Below are 19,377 nucleotides of genomic sequence, written 5' to 3'. Positions count from 1 at the left end.
GACTCTGTCCAATTTGTCCACATCCTTTCTGTAGCGGGGGCCCAAAACTGGACACAGAATCATTTCCCTTGACCTACTGGCACCACTCCTACTAATGCAGCCCAGTATGCCATTAGCTTTCTTTGCAATGAGGGCACTCTTTTGGCTCATTCAGTTTATTGTCCACTGTAACCCCTATGTCCTTTTTTGCAGAGCTGCTGCCTTGCTAGTCAGCCCCCTAGCCTGTAGCGGTGCGTGGGATGGTTCTATCCCAAGTGCTGGACTTTGTTCAATTTGTCCATATTGAACTTCATGAGATCTCTTTTGGTCCAATCCTCCAATTTGTCAGGGTCTTTCTGAATCCTAGCCCTACCCTCTAGCATACCTACTACTCCCCAGCTTGGCATTATATGAAAACTTGCTGAGGGTGCACTCTATCCCATCTTCCAGATGGCTGATGAAGATGAAACCAGCCTCAGAACCAGCCCCAGGACCACTTGATACCAGCTGCAAACTTGACATCAAGCCATTGATTACTACCCTTGAGCCTGACAAGATAGCTAGTTTTCTAGGCACCTAACAGTCCATTCATCCAATCTGTACTTCCTTAGTTAGCTTGCAAGAATGTTGCGAGAGACCATATCAAAAGCCTTGCTAAGGTCAAAGTATATCCCATTCACTATTCTCCCTACATCCACAGAGTCAGTCATCTCATCCTATGAGGCAGTCGGGTTGATGCATGTTACAGGCAACCCCTACTTAGTGCTGTTGATTGGTTCCAGAAAAACTGAGTGTTAAGTGGAACCACGCTAAGCAAAACTCATTTGCCCATAGGAATGAATATAAATAGAGATAATTGGTTACTGCCACTTCTTGCCGCTGCCGCCTCTTCTCACTCTCCCACTGGCTGCTTCAGTCCCATGTGCCAGTCCAGGCCTGCACTGCTACTGCCTCACCCTGGGCCCCCGCTAGCCCTGGCCCTGGCCCTGGGCACCAATGCAGGCCCTGCACTTGCACCTGCCCCCCCCACTTTTCACTGCCACCATCTCTCCTCACCCTTCCGCTCACCCGCTGGCCACTGCAGCCCCACGTGACAGCTTGGGCATTGGCACTCCTGCCACCCCACTCTGGGCATGGGCCTCAGCTGGCCCTGGCCCCAGGCCCTGCGCTCCTGCCACATCCCCTGGGTATGGGCACCAGCATAGGCTCCACACTCCTTGCCCAAACTGCTGCTTCTCCACACCCACCCCCACACTTGCTGCCACTCATCCCTCACTCACTTTCACTCATCCCACTTGCTGCTGTCACCACCGCTGCTTCTCCCCTCCCTCCTGCTGAAACTCGCTGATTCCACTGAGTGCTATAGCAAAACTAGCTGAGCACTCAGTGAAATGGGGCATCAATTCTAAACGAGCGCTACATCTAAATAGCGCTAACCGAAACCACATTAATCAGGGGTTGCCTGCATACACTCTCTCTGGGGAGTTATGTCCTTCCTCTTTACTTTGTCAGCCCCAATTTAAAAAGTTGCAGTCTTTTGCCCTCTCAGACTAGCACAATTATACGCTAAGAAGCATCTGAGATAAGCCTGGGGAAAACCCTCATTCTGTGATCATCAGTGTGTTTGATGAAGCAGTCAAGACATCCTAGACCCAGTCTTTGGAAGTTGACCTGACTTGTTCCACCAGCTATGGTCTGCCTTTGTCTTTGGAGATCAGTGGTCAGGATTACCTCCTCCAGTCCACTCTTTGCTCCCTTTCCTGCCCTTAATTTTTAGGAATCTTTCTCCTGAGAACCTGTGAGAAACAGAGAGGACTTGTTGATTCTTCTCAGGGTTGTAGAAGTTCTGTAAGTATGGGGTGTAAAGGCTTCTACCCCTGACATTTTCTCATTGTGAAGTAGAAAGGTTTCATTCTATCCTAGATCTGAGGAGACTCCAGCGTTGTGTGCATCATCTAAGGTTTGGGGATGGCAACGCTTGCCACATTGTTCCGTCACTCCAAGCTCCAGGGTGGTCTGCACCTCTTGACTTTAGTTATATGGAAATATAAACTCTGTGTTGAGTCTCAGATGGATTCTGAGAGCCAAGAAATTTTCGAAGAGCCAGTCCAGCCAAAATTTAAATATTTACAACATAAGAATATCTAAATTTTAATATCAAATCTATAACAAAATACAGAAGAGATAAATGACTAAACCATCAGATAAAACATATCAAACAACTGATTAAAATTTAAAAAATGCATATTTATTTTAAGGCATAATATCTTATTAATATTTGAAAGGCATTTAAGATTTACATTTCTAAGTCCTAAAGTCCTAAAAACCTCTAACAGGTGGCTAGCCTGTTAGGGAATAGATTTTCTTACCTAGGTTTCAAATTATGTTTTAAAAGTGCTCTTACCTTAGTTCGTTTGCAGGTAGGCTGTTTACCAAGAACAATAGTTCAAAGCTGAAGAACAAAGATTCCAAGAGCTAAAGCTCTGGGTACGTTTTTGTATGTCTGGATCATATCGATGCTCCATAGTCCTGTGCTTCCCCCTCACCAGTGTCCTGAGAAGAAAAGTGAGTGACAGCTGTCTCTGACCTCCCCTTGTGCCTCGCTTGGGCATTACGTTTACAAGGCACTTCCCAGCTTTGGGAGAGCTTGTTTTCTTTAATGGCTTTTCAGTACTCTGTGCACCTGTTCTGTGCAGAATTAGGCACTGCAGTGGGTTAATGGACATCTTTTCAAGCCCCTATCAGAGGTGCTATCTCATCTCATCTCCACATACCAGAAGACATGTAAATCCATCCATCAATTCAGTGGAGGTGGGTGCGGGATTAGACTGGTTCCTTTGTCCAGGCAGTCAGTCTCGGCTGGAGGGGTACAGTGAGGTGGGATCACAAGGAATCTGCTGCCAAAGTGAAGTGCTCCATGTCAGGTGCAGCATCCTCTGAGGTGGCAAGGGGATCCCTTTACCTCCCCATAGCTTGGGTCACTTCTCTCCTGTTCCCATATCAGAAGGCAGCTGTCCTGTCTGCCAGAGCAACAGCACAACCTGGAAGACATTTTTTTGTGACAGGTGCATTTTTCTGCATGAAGCTTCAACTTTTTGGTGAAAACCCCGCAGCTCAGGAGATGAGCCTTTTCTGTTCTGAAACGCCACCCTGATGCCTCACATTGCACTCTGTGACCTGGAAGCCCCAGCTGGACTCCATTTCCCAAGATGCAACTAGGCCTTGCAGTTGGCATAATGCACAGCCTTCTCTTGCCATCCTGGGAGAGTTGTGCTAGCAGGAAGCCTGGCTTGAAGAAGAGTGGGAGTAGGAGGCACCAGTCCCAGCACTGTGGTACTGCTTCAGAACTGAAATATTCTTATTTTTGACTGGAAACTTGGAGTTTTCACTTGGGAAAATATGATGAAAATTAATTTTCTTTTGACTTCATTTGGAATGTTTCCATCCTCACCGCTTGCCCAGTCTCTCTAACACTGCTATCCCAGGGGGCAGATCTGGCCAACAGGCAGGCTCCATTCTAGCTGTGCTTCAGGGAAACCTGTCCTTAGCTTGCTGTTGACAGCACCTTGAGTAAGAGGCACTGCAAGTAAGTTAAAAATCTTGTTTACTCCCCCTCCCCTTTGGAATATTCTCGGCGGAGAGAACCACAGCTGGACTGCTGGGCGGGGTGGGGGGGAATGTCCCTCTCCTCCCCTGCCACTCCCCCAGGGCCCTGGCTGAGTCCTGGCCATGCGTGTTGAGCATCATCTGGAGATAGAAGACAGGGAGCCAGGCTCAGCTGTAATACCAGCCACCATGTACAGATACTCCTTGGTTAGCGTCGTAGTTACATTCTTGAAAAATGCGACTTTAAGCGAAACGATGTTAAGCGAATCCGGTTATGTCACAGTAGTTACCTACTAGCAGGTGGCAGCCGAGCAATGTTATAACTGAACATTGTGTGACTTGAACATACTCATAGCTCTCAGAGCATGGGCATAGCCCTGGGGGAGTGCCAGGGTGGAGGGAGGCATTCCCCCCCGGCAGTTCAGCTGTGGTTCTCTCAGCTGAGAATATTCTGATGTGGTGGGGGGGAGAGTAAACAAGATTTTTAACTTACTTGCAGTGCCTCTTACTCAAGGTACTATGAGTATGTTCTCTAATAGATCAGCGACATCATAACGAAAAAACGTTAACAGGGATGACGCTAAGTGAGGAGTACCTGTATTAGGTATGCCTCCTGCAGTGTGACCTAACACCAGACCCTCCTGCCAGCCTTGCTCTTACAGTACTTGAATTCACTGCTCTGTACACAGCACTGTGGACCTAAAGGTAGCTTCTCAAAACAGGAAGTTGCCCAACTGCCTGGATCTGGCTCACCGAGAAAGGAGGCTTCTATGGTGTTTCAGCTCCAAGGGGCTTCTCTAGGGGACTCTGCTAGCACAGCAGTGGGGAAAAGCGGCAACACAGGGAAGGGGAGCATATAAGCAGGGGAAACGGGGAGAGATTACTGAAGAGGAGTATACCTCCTCAGCTCACAGTTGAAGGGAGGCAGTTAGAAAGGCCAAAGCTACCATGGAGCTAAGGATGGCACCCCAAGTTAAGGATAACAAAAAATTATTTTTCATATACAGGGTGGAATAGGACCACTACTGAAAGGGCAAAAGCAATTGGTGACGGACAGTGGGGACAAGGCTGAAGTCCTCAATGAGTTCTTTGCCTCAGTGTTCCTAAACGAGGGGCAAGACAAGTCTTACAATGGGATTGTAGAGAGGCAGCACCTGGGCACCAGACTACCAAGCATTGACCCTGAGATGTTTCAGAGTCACTTGGAAGGACTGGATGTGTTTGTCAGCAGGCCCGAATGAGCTGTATCCAAGGGTACTGAAGGCACTGGCTGACGTCGTTGCACAGCCACTGGCAAGAATATTTGAGTACTCGTGGCACATGGGACAGGTCCTGGAGGACTGGAAAAGGGTCAGCGTGGTCTCTATATTCAAGAAGGGGAGGAAGGTGGATCCAGGCAACTATAAGCCAATCAGTCTCACCTCCATCCTTGGCAAAGTCTTTGAAAAGATTATTAAGGCTCAAATATGGGAGAGAGCCCAGCAGGAAAAATTAGGCTGAGGGGAAACCAGCTCGGGTTCGTAGCAGGTAGATCATGCCTGACTAATCTGGTCTCTTTTTATGACCAGGTTACAAAACACCTGGATGCAGGAGTAGGGGTTGACATTGTTTACTTAGACTTCAGGAAGGCCTTTGATACGGTATCCCACCCCATACTGGTGAACAAGTTAAGAGGCTGTGACTTGGATGATTACGTAGTCCGGTGGGTGGCAAATTGGCTAGAGGGTCATACCCAGAGAGTGGTAGTGGATGGGTCGGTATCGACCTGGAAGAGAGTGGGCAGTGGGGTCCCACAGGGATCGGTCCTTGAACCGATACTCTTCATCGGTGACTTGGACGAGGGAGTGAAATGTACTCTGTCTAAGTCCTAGTGGACTCCAAGATGAATATGAATTGTCAGTGTGATGAAGTCATCAGAAAAGCTAACTGCACTTTATCATGCAGCGGATGCATGACAAACAGAACCAAGGAGGTGATACTTCCCCTCTATTGGATGCTGGTCAGACTGCAGTTGGAGTACTGCATCCAGTTTTGGGTGCCACACTTCACTTCAAGAGGGATGTGGATAACCTGGATAGGGTCCAGAGAAGGGCCACTCGTATGGTTAAGGGCTTGCAGGCCAAGCCCTACAAAGAGAGACTAGGGCACCTGGACCTCTTCCGCCTCCACAAGAGAAGGTTGAGAGGTGACCTTGTGGCTGCCTATAAATTCATCATGGAGGTACAGAAGGGAATTGGTGAGGAGACACCCCTTAACAAGGCGCCCCTGGGAGTCACAAGAAATAATGGCCATAAGCTAGCAGAGAGCAGATTTAGATTGGACATTAGGAAGAACTTCTTCACAGTTAGAGTGGCCAAAATCTGGAATGGGCTCCTGAAGGAGGTGGTGCTCTCCCCTACCCTGGGGGTCTTCAAGAGGAGATTGGATGGGCATCTGGCTGGGGTCATCTGAACCCAGCACTCTTTCCTGCCTATATAGGGGGTTGGACTCGATGATCTATAGAGGTCCCTTCTGATCCTAACATCTGTGAATCTGTGACTGTGGCTGTGGTTGTATAGGACAGACTGGAAGCAGCCTGTGCTCTGAATCATAGATTTCATAGACATTTGGGCTGGAAGGGACCCTAGAGGGTCACTGAGTCCAGCCCCCTGCCCCAGGGGCAGGAAGTCAGCAGGGATCATAGGATCCCAGAAAGATAAGCATTCAAATGTGTCCTGAAGGCGTTCAAAGTGGGTGTTTGAACCGCCTCTGGCAGCAATCTATTCCAAACCTCGGGGGCTTGGACAGTGAAGAAGTTAATTCTTATGTCCAGCCTGAATTGGTCGCAGCAGAGTTTGTGACCGTTCGATCTTGTCATTCCTTGGGGCACTCTGGTGAACAGACATCCCCCCAGATCCTAATGAGCACCCCTGATAAACTTATAGGTGGCCACCAGATCACCCCTGAGCCTGCGCTTTTCCAGGCTGAATAGTCCCATGGCTCTCAGCCTCTCATCATAAAGTCTGTTTTCCTGACCTCTGTTAATGCATGTGGCTCTCCTCTGCACCCTCTCAGGCTTCTCCACATCCATTTTGATTCATGGAGCCCAAAACTGGATGCAGTACTCCAGCTGTGGCCTCACCAAGGCTGAGTACAACAGGAGAATGACGTCCCGGGATTTGCCTGAGAAGCATCTCTGGATGCATGCCAGTGTTTTGCTTGCTTTACTAGCCACTGCATCACACTGAAGGCTCATGTTCATCTAGTGGTCAGTCATGACCCCCAAGTCCCTTTCATTCATAGTGCTAACCAATGTAGCACTACCGAGCCTATAAGCATGCTGCAGGTTTTTCCTCCCCAGGTAGAGAACCTTGCTGTGGTGGTGAGGCGCCACCACAGGCTCCCGAAGGGGAGAGGGGAATCCCCACGGGTCCCAAACCCTGGAAACAGACCCTCGGCAGGGGTGACTTACCCCCTGCCGGACAGCCAGAGCAGGAGCTGGGACCGTGGCCGCAGGAACTGGCATTACGCTGGCTGTTTAGTAAGCTGTTTCCTGCGTGGGGAACAGCTGGACCAATCTTGGTGGCTGTACTGGCTGCCATGGGAAAGTTGAAAAGCCCCACCGGAACCGGGGCGGAGGAGGAGCCGGGGAGAGACAGTGCTGGTGGACAGCACGCTAGACATGCTGAGGCTCCAGTGAGGAAGAGGGGCGGTGCAGCCTGCACAGCTCCCACAGGCCATGCAGGAGAAACTTTTGAGCCCCCTACAGGAGGGCAGGCCCCGCAACACGTCAGGCCCCAACCACCACACTTGCATTTTTCGGCGTTGAACACCGTCAGGTTCTCGTCTGCCCATTTCCCGAGTCTGTCGAGATCTGCCTGGATCACCCTCCTGTCCTCAGGTGTGGATGCTTTACCCCAGAGTTTGGTGTTGTCGGCAAGCCTGGCCAGTCCGCTTCTGACACCAATGTCCACATCATTGATGAAGATGTTAAATAGTCTAGGGCCTAGGACAGAGCCTTGAGGGACCCCACTGGTCACAGCACACCACAATGACTGACTCCCATCGACCACCATCCTCTGGGTCCTACCGCGGAGCCAATGCCCCAGCCAGCGGATGGTGGTGAGGTTGAGGCCTCAGTCAGTTTAGCCAAGAAGTGATTGTGGGATACCAGATCAAAGGCTTTTTTAAAGTCAGGATATACAATGTTGGTCTCTTCCCCCTTGTCCAGGTGATAAGTCATCTGGTCATAAAAGGAAATTAGGTCGGTCAAGCAAGACCTACCCGTAACAAACCCATGCTGGGTATCCCTCAGGATATTGCCTTCAGCTAGTCTGGTAAGGATGGCCTCTTTAATCTTTTCCAAGACCTTCCGCAGGATAGAGGTCAGGTTGATGGGCCTGTAGTTTGCCAGATCTACTTTCCTCCTGTTCTTGAAGATGGGCACCACATTGGTCCTCTTCCAATCATCAGGCATTTCACCAGAGCGCCAAGAGCTCTTAAAGATCCATGACGGGCTGAGCTGTGATGCTCGCCAGCTCCCTGAGTACCCTGGGGTGTAACCTATCAGGGCCAGCTGACTTGAAGGTATCCAGCCTGTCAAGGTGTTCCTTCACGAGGTCAGCTTCGATGGAGGGCAAGGAATCTCCCCCACACAGGCCTCCCTGACCCATAGTGGGCAGGGCTGTCCCATGGGACTGGTGAAAAACTGATGCAAAGTATCCATTTGGCAAAATTGATTTAGAATCAGTCTGTGTTAAAATGCTCCCCCCCTCCAAGATATTGCCAAGCCCTGGTTTACAGCAATCCTGAAAAAAGACTGGAGCAGATTGGATGTGCACCTCCAGGCTGAGAGCTACCACTATGGGTCCTGCATAGCAACAGCAAATGAACTAGCTTGGGCTACCTATGTTTCAGCTGTCTTCACAAGTGGCAGCACTATATTGAAGCTGGAGCTCCCTGTCAGAAGAAAAAGCTGTGTATGGGATGGAAACGTTCAGCTTTGCTAAGCAGATGTGACTAGGTGGGTCACAGGACTCGGGGCATGGGCTGGCAGCATCAGTAGTGAGATCCACAGAATCACAGAAGTAGGGTTGGAAGGGACCTTGTAGATCTTCAAGTCCGACCCCCTGCCTGGGCAGGAGAAAAACGGGACTCAGATGAGTCCAGCCATGGATCATGCGGGTGGCCCTCCTCTGGACCCTCTCCATGTTGTCCACATCCCTCCTGAAGTGGGGCACCCAGAACTGGACACAGTACTCCAGCTGTGGCCTGGCCAGTGTTGCATATAGGGGGAGGATCACATCCTTGGCTCTACTTGAGATGTGTGGCAGAAAGCCACCTTGGTTTCTCCCCAAAATCTCTGCCCAGCGACAATGTGATCAAGATGGGCCAGCACAGAGGAGTCACACCTCAGCCTGTCTCTTTAGATAACCTGAGCTGGCTGCATTCCTGAGGGAGGGGGGAAACCTGCTCCCTCTGCCTACGTGATTGGCATCAGTTACCTGGGTGAGGGGCATCTACCTGGTGAGCTGGAATCTGCCCGCTAACTGGTGATGTATTTCAAATTGGTTGGCAAAGAGCCAACCGAAGCTGGCCTCCACTGGACCAGGTGAATGAGGTCATGGGCTGTATAAGTTAGGATGGGCTAGGAGGCAGCTCTCTTTGGCCATGAGGTGAGGCAGCAGCCAAGCGGGGGACACAGAGGAGCTTGGCCATCTAAAATTGGCGCTCTCCCCCAAACTCACGAGCTAGAAACCGCCTGCCTCCAAGGGAAACTTCACCAGCCTTTGGAAGATGCTTGTGAGTAAGCTACTCGAGATCTGGTTAGATATCTAGCTGGCAGTAACTCAGATGCGTGATCAAAAGGCTACCTCAGCCAGACTGTTTGCTCTTTATGATTTCTAGGATATTGCTCAATCTTGTACCCTATTTTCACCCTACCCCTGTAAACAATAAAGTCCTCCTTTGTGACCAGTGTGGGAGACTTATTGAGGGGTGGGTCTAAATTATGCCTGAGACCCCTTAGGTCTGCAGACTAAGGGAGACTGTACTTTTTGCCCCCGGACTTGGGGAAGTGCCCCAAGTGCCTGTACTGGGTCGAGTACCCATAGGACATTAGGCCTGTGTTTCCCCAAGGACACAGGGCCGGGAGTGAGTCCATTCTTGGGGTGGTGGCAGCGAAGTTACCCCCAAGCTAGTGTATGTGCTCCAGGAAGGGGTTGGGCTGGACATAAGCGCCCCTAGGGAGGCATTCGGAGCCTGGCAGGTGGTCGGGCACAGGGAGGTGGGCGGCTCAATGTAGGAGTGCCCCCTACTGACCTGCCACAAGATGCACCTGTGGATGCACGACAGGGTCTTGTTAGCCCTGCCAACTGCGACCTCGCATTGTCGGCCCATGTTCATCTTGGAGTCAATAATGACTCCGAGATCCCTTTCTGCCTCCGTGCTCTCAAGAAGGGAGTTTCCCATTCTGTAAGTGTGCTGCTGGTTTCTACTGCCCAAGTGCAGCACCCTGCACTTGTCAGTATTGAAACCCATCCTATTTTCATTAGCCCACCCCTGTAACCTATCCAGATCTTGCTGCAATCTTTCCCTCCCTACTAGCGTGCTAACCTCACCCCAAATTTTGGTATCATCAATGAATTTAAACAGGTTGCTTTTCACCCCATCATCCAAATCGCTGGTGAAGAAATTGAACAGCGCAGGCCCAAGGGCCGAGACCTGGGGGACTCCACTGCCCATTTCCCCCCAGGTTGAATATGACCCGTCCACCACCACCCCCTGAATATGACCCTGGAGCCAATCTGCAATCTGTCTGACTGTGTGGGCATCAATGCTGCGGTCGCCTAGTTTTTTAATGAGGATGGGGTGGGAGACTGTGTCAAAGGCCTTGCTGAAGTCTAGAAAGACTACGTCCATGGTGACACCTGCATCCATTGCCTTTGTGACCTGATCATAAAAGGCAGTCAGGTTGGTCTGACATGACCTGCCCCTAATGAAACTTGTGCTGGTTGCCCCTGAGCATCATCCATCACAGATGTGCTCCTTGAGGATCTTCTCAAAGAGTTTCCTTAGTATTGAGGTAAGACTGACGGGGCTATAGTTGCCCGGGTCCTTTCTCTTCCCTTTTTTGAAGAGAGGCCAACTCCAACTATTGATTATTGTGCCTCATTTGGGAAAATTGATGGGGCGATTCTCATGGTAACACAGTTGCTTCTCTCTGCAAGCCCGCAGGCAATGCCACCATGGCCAGCATGGGCAGAGTTCTGTGCAGTTCTGCAGGCTCTGGAGCAGTCATCTTCTGGCAGCAGTGGGCACAAAATATACCTTGTTATGAGATGGCCTTTAGTCAGTTGATGAAGGGGGCTCTGACACTGCCTGCAGTGGAGGGGGCTAGTCCCCATGACCAGTGCAGTGTGAGATGCATTTTATTCAGTAAATGTCTAGGACAGTCCCAGACAGGTCTGAGTTTCTTCCATCCCTGCCCTGGCCGTGCTGGTGAGTGGGGGTGCTGCAGGCCCATTTGCTCTAAGCATGTTTAAACTGCTACTAAACAGCCTTTTGGGCTCAGAATGGAGCAGTACTCTGGCTTTCCCTGGCCAGCATGGCCTCATCTTCCAACCTGTGGATTTGCAGGGTTTCCATGCTCAGTGCTCTCTCCCTTCTCTGAGTGCTAACAGCTGCACTTTCCTATGATGCTGCAGCATTGGCATGTGGCACCCTGCATGGTGAGGCCATTGGAGGCTGGCATGGATGGCCCATTGTGACATTCAGAAGCCAGCAGGGGCTTTTTTGCACTAGGGCGACAGTACTCCATGTATTCAAACCCCGATGGCAGGGGTGTGCAGAGTTGCTGGTCTGGAACGGTGCTTTCCCACATTGGGGTAGTGGTGGGATGAAGCTGTGGAGCTGTCCAGTTTTGTGCTTTACTAGAGACTTTATGCTGCATGTTCAGGCTCTTTGTTCCCTTTTAGCAATGATCTCTCTTAAAAAGTCCCTTTGGGACAAAAAGAACAGAGTAAAAGCTCCGCCCCGCCATCCCTTTGAGCTGAGTCCACAGCTGGTATCATCGGTTTCCCACTGATGGGGCAGAGGCAGCTGCTGAAAGAAACGAGGCTACCCAGGCACAGCAAGCTGGCTGCCAGTGCTCTGTCCTCACTCATGCTGATTCCCTGCATGAGTGTTGCCTCACTGCGTTTGTGTGTAGGACATGTCTAGATTTCTCACTGGTGTTAGCATCCTTGGGTGCCCTGTGTTACTGCTGTATACACATCTAACCACATAAGAAGTCACTCTGCTGGGGGCAGGCTGGTTTGGCCTGGTATAAGTTTCCTGCTGCTGAGTTGTCTATGGGAGCTGCCTTGGTGCTGGCTGTGCTGAGAAAGCCCTGTCTACCCAAAAGATGCTATTTCTCAACACAGATAGCACCAGGTGGGCTCTGTGTCCCTCTGGAATCTTGGAGGCCTTTGGGGTGACTGTGTTCACTTCCCATATAGGAATTTCTCCAGGGTCGGACCATTAGCACCTCTCCATCTGCAGAAAGAGTTGGTTTGGTGTCTCTTCTGAGCACAGACAGTGGTGACCTCTGTTCTGAGCTGCATACATAGCATCACCAAGTAGCAGCCTGTGTGGTAGGGTGTTGTGCTCAGGCAGGGGATTTGTGTAGGAGCACTTACAGGTGAATTGCACACCCTGTTCTGGCTGCATTTTCAGCCTGATGCAGGCTGCTTTTGAGAGCTGACAGGCCCAGCATGCAGTGGGTTGCCTGCTAGCTGGTAGCACTGGGTAGCCTCTGGTTTGCAGCATATGCTTTCTGGCCATTTGCAGTAACAGGGGTCTGCCCATCAGGCTCTTGAGCTAATTACTAATGGGGGCTCCCAGGGAGCAAGCACAGCTGGGCTGAGCTCTTCTGAACTCTGGCGTATGTGAAGTGCCCTTCCCTGTTTAGCTCTGACAGAGGCCTCTGCTGTTCTGTGACACGTCTAAAACATTAGTGCATTGGCTTTTTTTAAATGGAAACTTTACAAATGAGAGGGAGGTGGTGGTTCTGTCCTCTCGTGCGTAACAGGGGCAGGCACCAGATGATGGACTCCTTTGGGATGCTGATAACCACCGGACCCATCTGGGGACCATCTGACGCATGGCAGCCAGCCAGAAGCTAGCTAGTTAATTATAGCTAATCCTTTGCCCTTCCTCTAGAAAGCGACATTGGAGAATGGCAGCCGGGACTTTCTCAGTGCTTCTGTATCAGATGTGCTCAGTGTATGGCAAACAAGAGATGATGTATTTCTACCTGCAGTCACAGCAAGCTCAGCCTAGCCTAGGGAATCATGTGGGGACCCTTCTTCCTTGCCTGCTACTCCCAGTAAGGGAGTCTGAAGAACAAATTAGGCTTCTGGTATCTATGAGTCCATTCACCTGTCATGTTCTGGGGCTCAATAGGTGACTGTGCCGGACCAGAAGGGTGGAGGCTTCACATCCCTTCCCCAGAGCCAAGTTTGCAGGGAGAAAGAGCTGAAACAATGCATCTCAGTCAGCAAATGCATCTCAGAGCACAAGCTGAGTGTGGGTGAGGGTGCTTTTACTTACTTTTCAGAGCAGAATCAGGCTTTTTCAAATGAGCTTTTCATCATGAAATCATTGTGCAAGTGCTAATTCTCAGCATGGCTAGAAGCCAGGGAACAGCATCGTTTATGAGATGGAAAAATGGGCAGAGGGGACAAAGGATTTACTCTAACCTACAGCAAGTCCAAACTGAAACCTGGGGATCCCTAACTGTCCTATGCTCAGATCTCCCTTCTTGGGGCCTGTGGTGTTTTGGCAGCTTCTGGCCTTGCATGTTGCTGCTGCATGACTGTAGAGGCCTTTTTGTTTGGCTTGGAGTAAGAGACCATTTGAAGGGTCTCAATGAAGCAAGCTCCTCTACCTGGCTGCTGTTTTGGGGAAGAGCTGCTTTGGCCAGAGCAAATCTTGCTAGTGTCTGCACAGCTGTGTGACTTCACTGTCAGCTTGGAACGGCTTCCTCCCTGCATGTTCCTCTTCCCAGACCCCCATCTCCCAGCCCATAAATAGTGTTGATGGTGCACACAGCAGTACTTATAGAAATGGGGCTTTCCCTACCTTACTTCTCACTTGTATGTCTTGCGATTTTCTCTTCTGCTGTTATGGTGATAATTGCATTTGACTGAGTTCATCTTTCCCTTACTTTGGCCATGGGCTGACTCTGCTTCCTGGAAAAGTGATAGTGGAACTGCCTTACACATATCAAAGTCAGACTCACTTACTTGTTAGTGCTTATCCTCCTGTTGGCCTCTGGGGCCAGCCTTGCCATCTTGGGGGAGGAATCTGTTGATGTCTCTTGCTTTTTGTACATCATACCCAGAATGGTTTACTGACTTGGAGGTCATGGGTGTTTCTGAGGCATAGATTTAGCCAGTTGATTTCCCTGATGTAGCAGTGCAGCCTGATTTGGTTGTCCTGAGCTGGTCCCCAGAACAAAAAATCTGCACCATTGCTGCCATTTGTAGCTGTTCTTTAGAGGAAGCCACCTGCAAAACATGAGCTCTGTGGGGCCCACACCCCTCATGCTGCAGTAGTAGTAACCACTGTATCCTCTGTGTTTCAGAGTGTGCAGGGACATGAGAACAACAAGGATTCCAGGCTGATCTGGATGGATGCCAGCGACTACCTCCTTTCTGTTGGATTCAACCAGGTACAGTGCCCAGTCATATTCTCGTGTGACAGGAAATCAGGGTGCCCATTGTCCATTATCAGAGCCTTTACTTAGGGTCATTACTGCAGATTACCTCTCTATGGTCCTAGTGTGGCCTGACTCTGTGCTGGTAGTGTGCACGGTTCATCAGTTCCTGATGGGTATTGGATGATGAGCAGCTTTCATAACGTCACAGTTGGGCTTGGGTGCAGCGTGCACCAGAGGACATGCTAGTGCATACCTGGAGTGACTGACACCCCTCTCCAGCACCTTTGGGGGTGGCAGAATCCCCCCAGTGCTTCTCTCACTATCTGTCCATACCCTCTGAAGAGCAGCTGACCATTTGGTAAAGAGCCTTTGTGAGGCAGACAGCCCTTCGTACACTGTGAGAGCAAGCATAGTCCTGAGCAGAGCACTCTAGCTGCCTCTTGGTGTCAGATTTGCCTATGTAGAGCAGACATCATTACTGTTTGTGATGGCAGGATACTGCCAGAGCTCTCTTTAGCTGGGGAGAAGGAGGGGTTTGAACTCAGCCCTCTCTGGTGATGGGCTCTGAGCAAAGCTCAACAGTAGTGCCCAATACTTCTGGCATGTCTACATTAGCACTTGCACTATCTGCCATTAGGGGAGCCTCACTACTGTCAGCACTAGGGTAGGAAACCTCAGGGTTAGAACAGTGGTGGGCTTTTATTTCAGGCGGAGGGCCACTTACCAAATTTTGGCAAGCTGTTGAGGGCTGCATGGGTAGCCCCACTCCTGGACAGGTGCCCAGCCCCCAGTTGCCATTTTGTGACTAGAAGTCCTGTCCCCTAACCCCTGACCTTTATCACCTGAAGTCCTTCCTCTTGCCCCCAGAAGTACTCCTTTCAGCAAGGGGTTTTGTCATCTCAGAACCAGAAAAATACCAAATTATATTCTAAAAAGTCAAACATCTACAGCATTCATTAATTTGATTTCTAAGAATAGTTTTGTCCTGATTTAGATGTGTTTGTGTAGTGTACACAGAGGTGATTACCCAATAGCTTAAAATGATGTCTTACTCTTGTATATCATGTGGGGGTGGGGTGGGTATAGGTTTGTCGGGGGCTGTGGGGTGTGGGTGGGTATGGGGTTTGTTGGGGCATGAGTGTGGGGGGAGGGTGGCGTGTGGGGGAGGGTAGCTGGGGTGTATGAGGGGTTGTGGGTGTGGGGGTCTGCATGTATAGCAGCACAATGGGTGTTGTGGGTACACGTGTGTGGTGGGGCCCCATATGGGACTCACCCTATGAATGTACACACACGTGTGCTGTCCCTGCTTGTGCACACATGTGTGGGGCCCCATGCTCCCTGGTCTGGTGATAGAGCTGGGAGCCAGATAGAGGCAGGAAGAGTGAAATGGTTGAGGGTGGGGGAGGGCTGGGATGCTCAGTTCTGCTGAGGGCTCCCCCTGGGTCCTACTGCCCTGGCTTCTGTCAGCTTTGACAGGCAGACAGGAGCAAATAAATATTAATTCACTAATTTTTTTAGGGGCCCCATGGGATGGATAGACTGGCTTGGCGGGCTGGATGCAGCCCATGGGTCATATTTTGCCTGCCCCTGGGGTAGAGACTGGTGTAGACAGGACCTTGGTGCATAGAAGGAGGGAGCAGTGAGTGAGGAGGAGGTGACCACATCTGTCTCCAGGAGCTGCACTCTGTCCTGCATCTGAGCAAATGCCCTTGCAGTCGGCCAGGCAGGGTTTGCCCATGGGACTGTGTTCTGGGCTATAACTGCATATAGCCTGTGTGCCAGTGCCTGTGAGCTCCTGCCTGCCTATGCATGGGGAGTGACAGATGCTGACACATCACTGCACACAGGGATCAAAATGTGTCCATATAGGGTAGTCTCACATTGGTGTCCCCTGGGGCAGCAGGACAGGGCTGGGGAAATCAACAAATTCCATTTGGAATAGCTAACCTTAACCATGCAGTGCAAGTGAGCAGTGAGGCCAGGACAACCTTGGCAGTCTGGGTAGTGGGGGAAAAGCAGGCTCAGCTGCTCTCTGGAATATCTAGGAAGAGGTGGCTTGAACTTTGGCACCTGTAGGACAGAGGGACCCAAACTCCATGCCCCCAAGTGTTGCACTGAGACCCAGCAGCTCCCAGGGGAGTTTGGGGATTTGAATGTCTGCTCACTTCAAACCTGATTCTTGCGCACTACGGGGTGCCCTTTTAGGAGCTGCCTGTAGGCAGTGGAGGCAGTATGGTTGTTAATACAGTCTGCCCCTGGTTCCCTATTCTGGGGGTGGTCTATGACTTCCTGCTGCTGCTCTGTCCCTTCACTGCCTATTCCAGGTATAACTGAATATGCATATTCCTTTGAGGGGCACTGCCTTCAAGCCTCTGACTCTCTGCCCCCTCCTACCTCCCCCAAGCATTGGGTTCACCATGCATTTGTCTCAGGGTGCACCAGGGTTGCGCGTTTGCAATTTTGCCTTCCTCAGTGGCTTCTTTGGAATGACAAAGGGCATGGCTTCCTGGTGACTTGCCACAGGAGAAGGGGACAATTTGGGTCCATGTGGCTGTGGCCTGGCCAAGTAGCAGAGGTTGTGAACCATTCACCATGGGGTCAGAGGTGGCAGGGACAGACCTCTGCAATTGCTGCCTGTGCATAGTCTCTTCTCTCATGGTATGTGAAGCCCAAGCTGTGGTAACTCAGTCCTCGCTGTTATAGCAGTGAGCTCCTGCAGCTGAGCTTCCATCCTCTATGGGAAAGAGCATGTATGTGGGCGTTGGCTGTGTGTCAGCTGCTGTGTGCCTAAGCTGCCCCCTTTCATGTCACTGTGTCCAGGATGTAGGGCCAGTGCACACAGCCCTGTTTTTGCTCATGGAAGCCACATGTCTGTCACACATCTGCATGAGCCTGAGGGGAAGGGAGACCCCACAGTGCAGGGCAACGTCTCCTGTAAGTGTTCTGCTTTTGCAAGGCCATGTCCCAAGGCCAAATCTTTCCTCACTTGTCCCACACAGAGCTAGCCTGCTGTGTTCCCATGAGCCTGCCCCTCACAGGGTTGCCTGGTTGCCACAGTGGCATCCCCAGCACTGATGCGTGGAGTGAAGGCCGCTGGCTGGCTTTGCATGCATGTTGTGGCAGGCTGGCTGCACTGGTGATCTCAAGTCACTGAGGACATGTGCATAGCTCTAACCGTGTGGTGTTTGTGTGTGTCTCTGTGCCCTTGCAGATGCGGGAGCGTGAGGTGAAGCTCTGGGATACACGACGGTTCAGCCACTCACTCCTCTCCTGTGCTCTGGACAGCTCCTCAGGGTATGTCTGGGTCCCCCTTTGCCCTGGGAACCCCAGGGTCTGGGTTGCCATGGGAACCCCAGGCTGCATTCATTGGCTGCGGCTGGGGAGGCTGGCCAGGGAGGGGCTCTTGTGCTGTGGGTGCAGCCTTGACTTTGAGTGGTCATGCTTCTCCAGGTGGAAGATGGCAGAGTGCAGCACTCCAGTGCTCGACCTTTGGGGTTTACTCCCTGCGAAGGGGTTGTTCTCAACAATCCAGTGCCAGGCTACTGCCGTGCAGCTCTCCCTGGAGCCTCTTGCTGCAGGCTGCCAGGAGAGTTTGTGCGCAGCAACTTGTTAACTCTATGGTTGCCAAACTTGGTGTGAGCGGACACTCACTGTCTCTTTGAAATGTGCTGGTGCTGCTGTCCCCTCTTCCCTGTCCTTGCTCTTGCTGTAATGTTTCATCTCTGTGGCTGCTCTCCTTTCCACGCAGGGCTATGCAGGAGGTGTGGGTGTATGCTCCAGAGCGGTGAGGGGTCCGCCAATAGCAGGAAAAGACATGGCAGCATCTTGGGGGCTTGAGGGGTGCACTGGAGGGCAAAGACGCCTGTGCTGGAATGAGGCTGATAGTTTTCACTTGGAGTGCTACTGTCCAGACCAACTATCTCCTGGCTCTGCGTGTTGCTGTCGTAGAGGCACTAAGGCCATTAGGGAGTTGCCTGTCTAGAGGGGCTGCTTCTGTACCAGCAAAGGTGTGTGCCGTGTCTTCTGTGCATGCAGGGCAGTGGGGGGCTGCTCCAGTGGCCTGGCCTATGTAACTTGCTCTGTGTCTTATCACAGCATGGCTCTGTCATCTTACCTGGCAGCAGTGGGAGGGAGCGGTATGGGGCAGGGTTTGCCTTCTGAAATCTCCTTGGGTGGAAAATTTCTCAGGACTCAGCCCATTTCCATGACAGGTCTGAGCCAAGTTGCTCAGGACTCTGCTGCCCTGCATGTGGCTCTCTGTTGGCCAGCCCAAGCCCTTGTCATCAAAGAGCACATCGCTGCAACACCATAGGGAGTTGAGACCCCAGGGGTTTCAGAGTTGATGATACCTTCCATTCTGATCCATTGGCTTACAAAGGACTCCTAGGCAGGTCTTGTTGGGTGTGGTGGAGATGAGTTCCCTGCTGATTCCTGACTCCCTTTCCTGACCCCTTGGCCCTGTGTTGGGTCTGTGGGAGGATGGAGGCACCCTTTGCTGTGGTCATAAGTCACTCATGCACTTCAGGGGTGCCTGTGGAAGAGCCCTGTGCAAGGGGGAGGTGATGGAGGAGTGTATAATGCCTGGGAATTGCAAGGAGTTGGATTCTGTAATAAGGAGTCTCCTTGGTAGGGGCCTTCTCTATGCTGCCCTGAGCAATCCTTTCCCCAAATCCTCTCACAACTGTCCCCTCAGCTCTTGGGTCTAGTCACCTGGTTGTAGTGCTAACACTGCACAAACCCGGGGTTTTGGCTGGTGATGAGATGCTTTCATTGTGGGCCTCCTGGGTAGTTGGAAAAGGAACTTCCCTGGCCTTAATGGGTCAGTGCCCCTTCTAAACAAACTGTGAAGGCAGCTCTTGTGTGCACGGGACAATCAGGGCCCCAGGGGTGAGTAACGCTCTGGTAAACCTGGTCCGAACTCTCCCACACTGCCCACAGTGAGCTTGGACAGGATTTATGGGCTTTCTGAAAACAGCCAGTAGAGGAGCAGCCAGCTCTTTTGTAGGTGTGGGGGTAGGGGGTAAGAGGAGGCCCTACCTTGGAAGAGAGTCCAGGCTGTGCCTGCAAGCTAAGCCTGAGTGCATTGGGGGAGGTTGTCCTGCTGCCCATGG

The 19,377-nt window shown here is 51.3% G+C and overlaps 1 protein-coding gene across 3 annotated transcripts in view; it reads left to right on the top strand.

The window, feature by feature from the left end:
* The window catches only part of CORO7 (coronin 7), a 213,221-nt gene that overhangs the window by 72,367 nt on the left and 121,477 nt on the right, over positions 1 to 19,377 (top strand). For all 3 annotated transcript variants that reach the window (XM_090024446.1, XM_090024445.1, XM_090024447.1), the window contains 2 exons: positions 14,192 to 14,278; positions 17,478 to 17,560. In XM_090024446.1, the coding sequence (XP_089880572.1) occupies positions 14,192 to 14,278; positions 17,478 to 17,560 (170 nt within the window). The remainder of the gene's footprint in view (positions 1 to 14,191; positions 14,279 to 17,477; positions 17,561 to 19,377) is intronic.

The sequence above is a fragment of the Crocodylus siamensis genome, chromosome 12 (assembly GCF_052110815.1).
Source record: "Crocodylus siamensis isolate JL-2025a chromosome 12, ASM5211081v1, whole genome shotgun sequence".
NCBI lineage: Eukaryota > Metazoa > Chordata > Crocodylia > Crocodylidae > Crocodylus > Crocodylus siamensis.
This window is presented reverse-complemented; position numbering and strand designations above follow the sequence as displayed.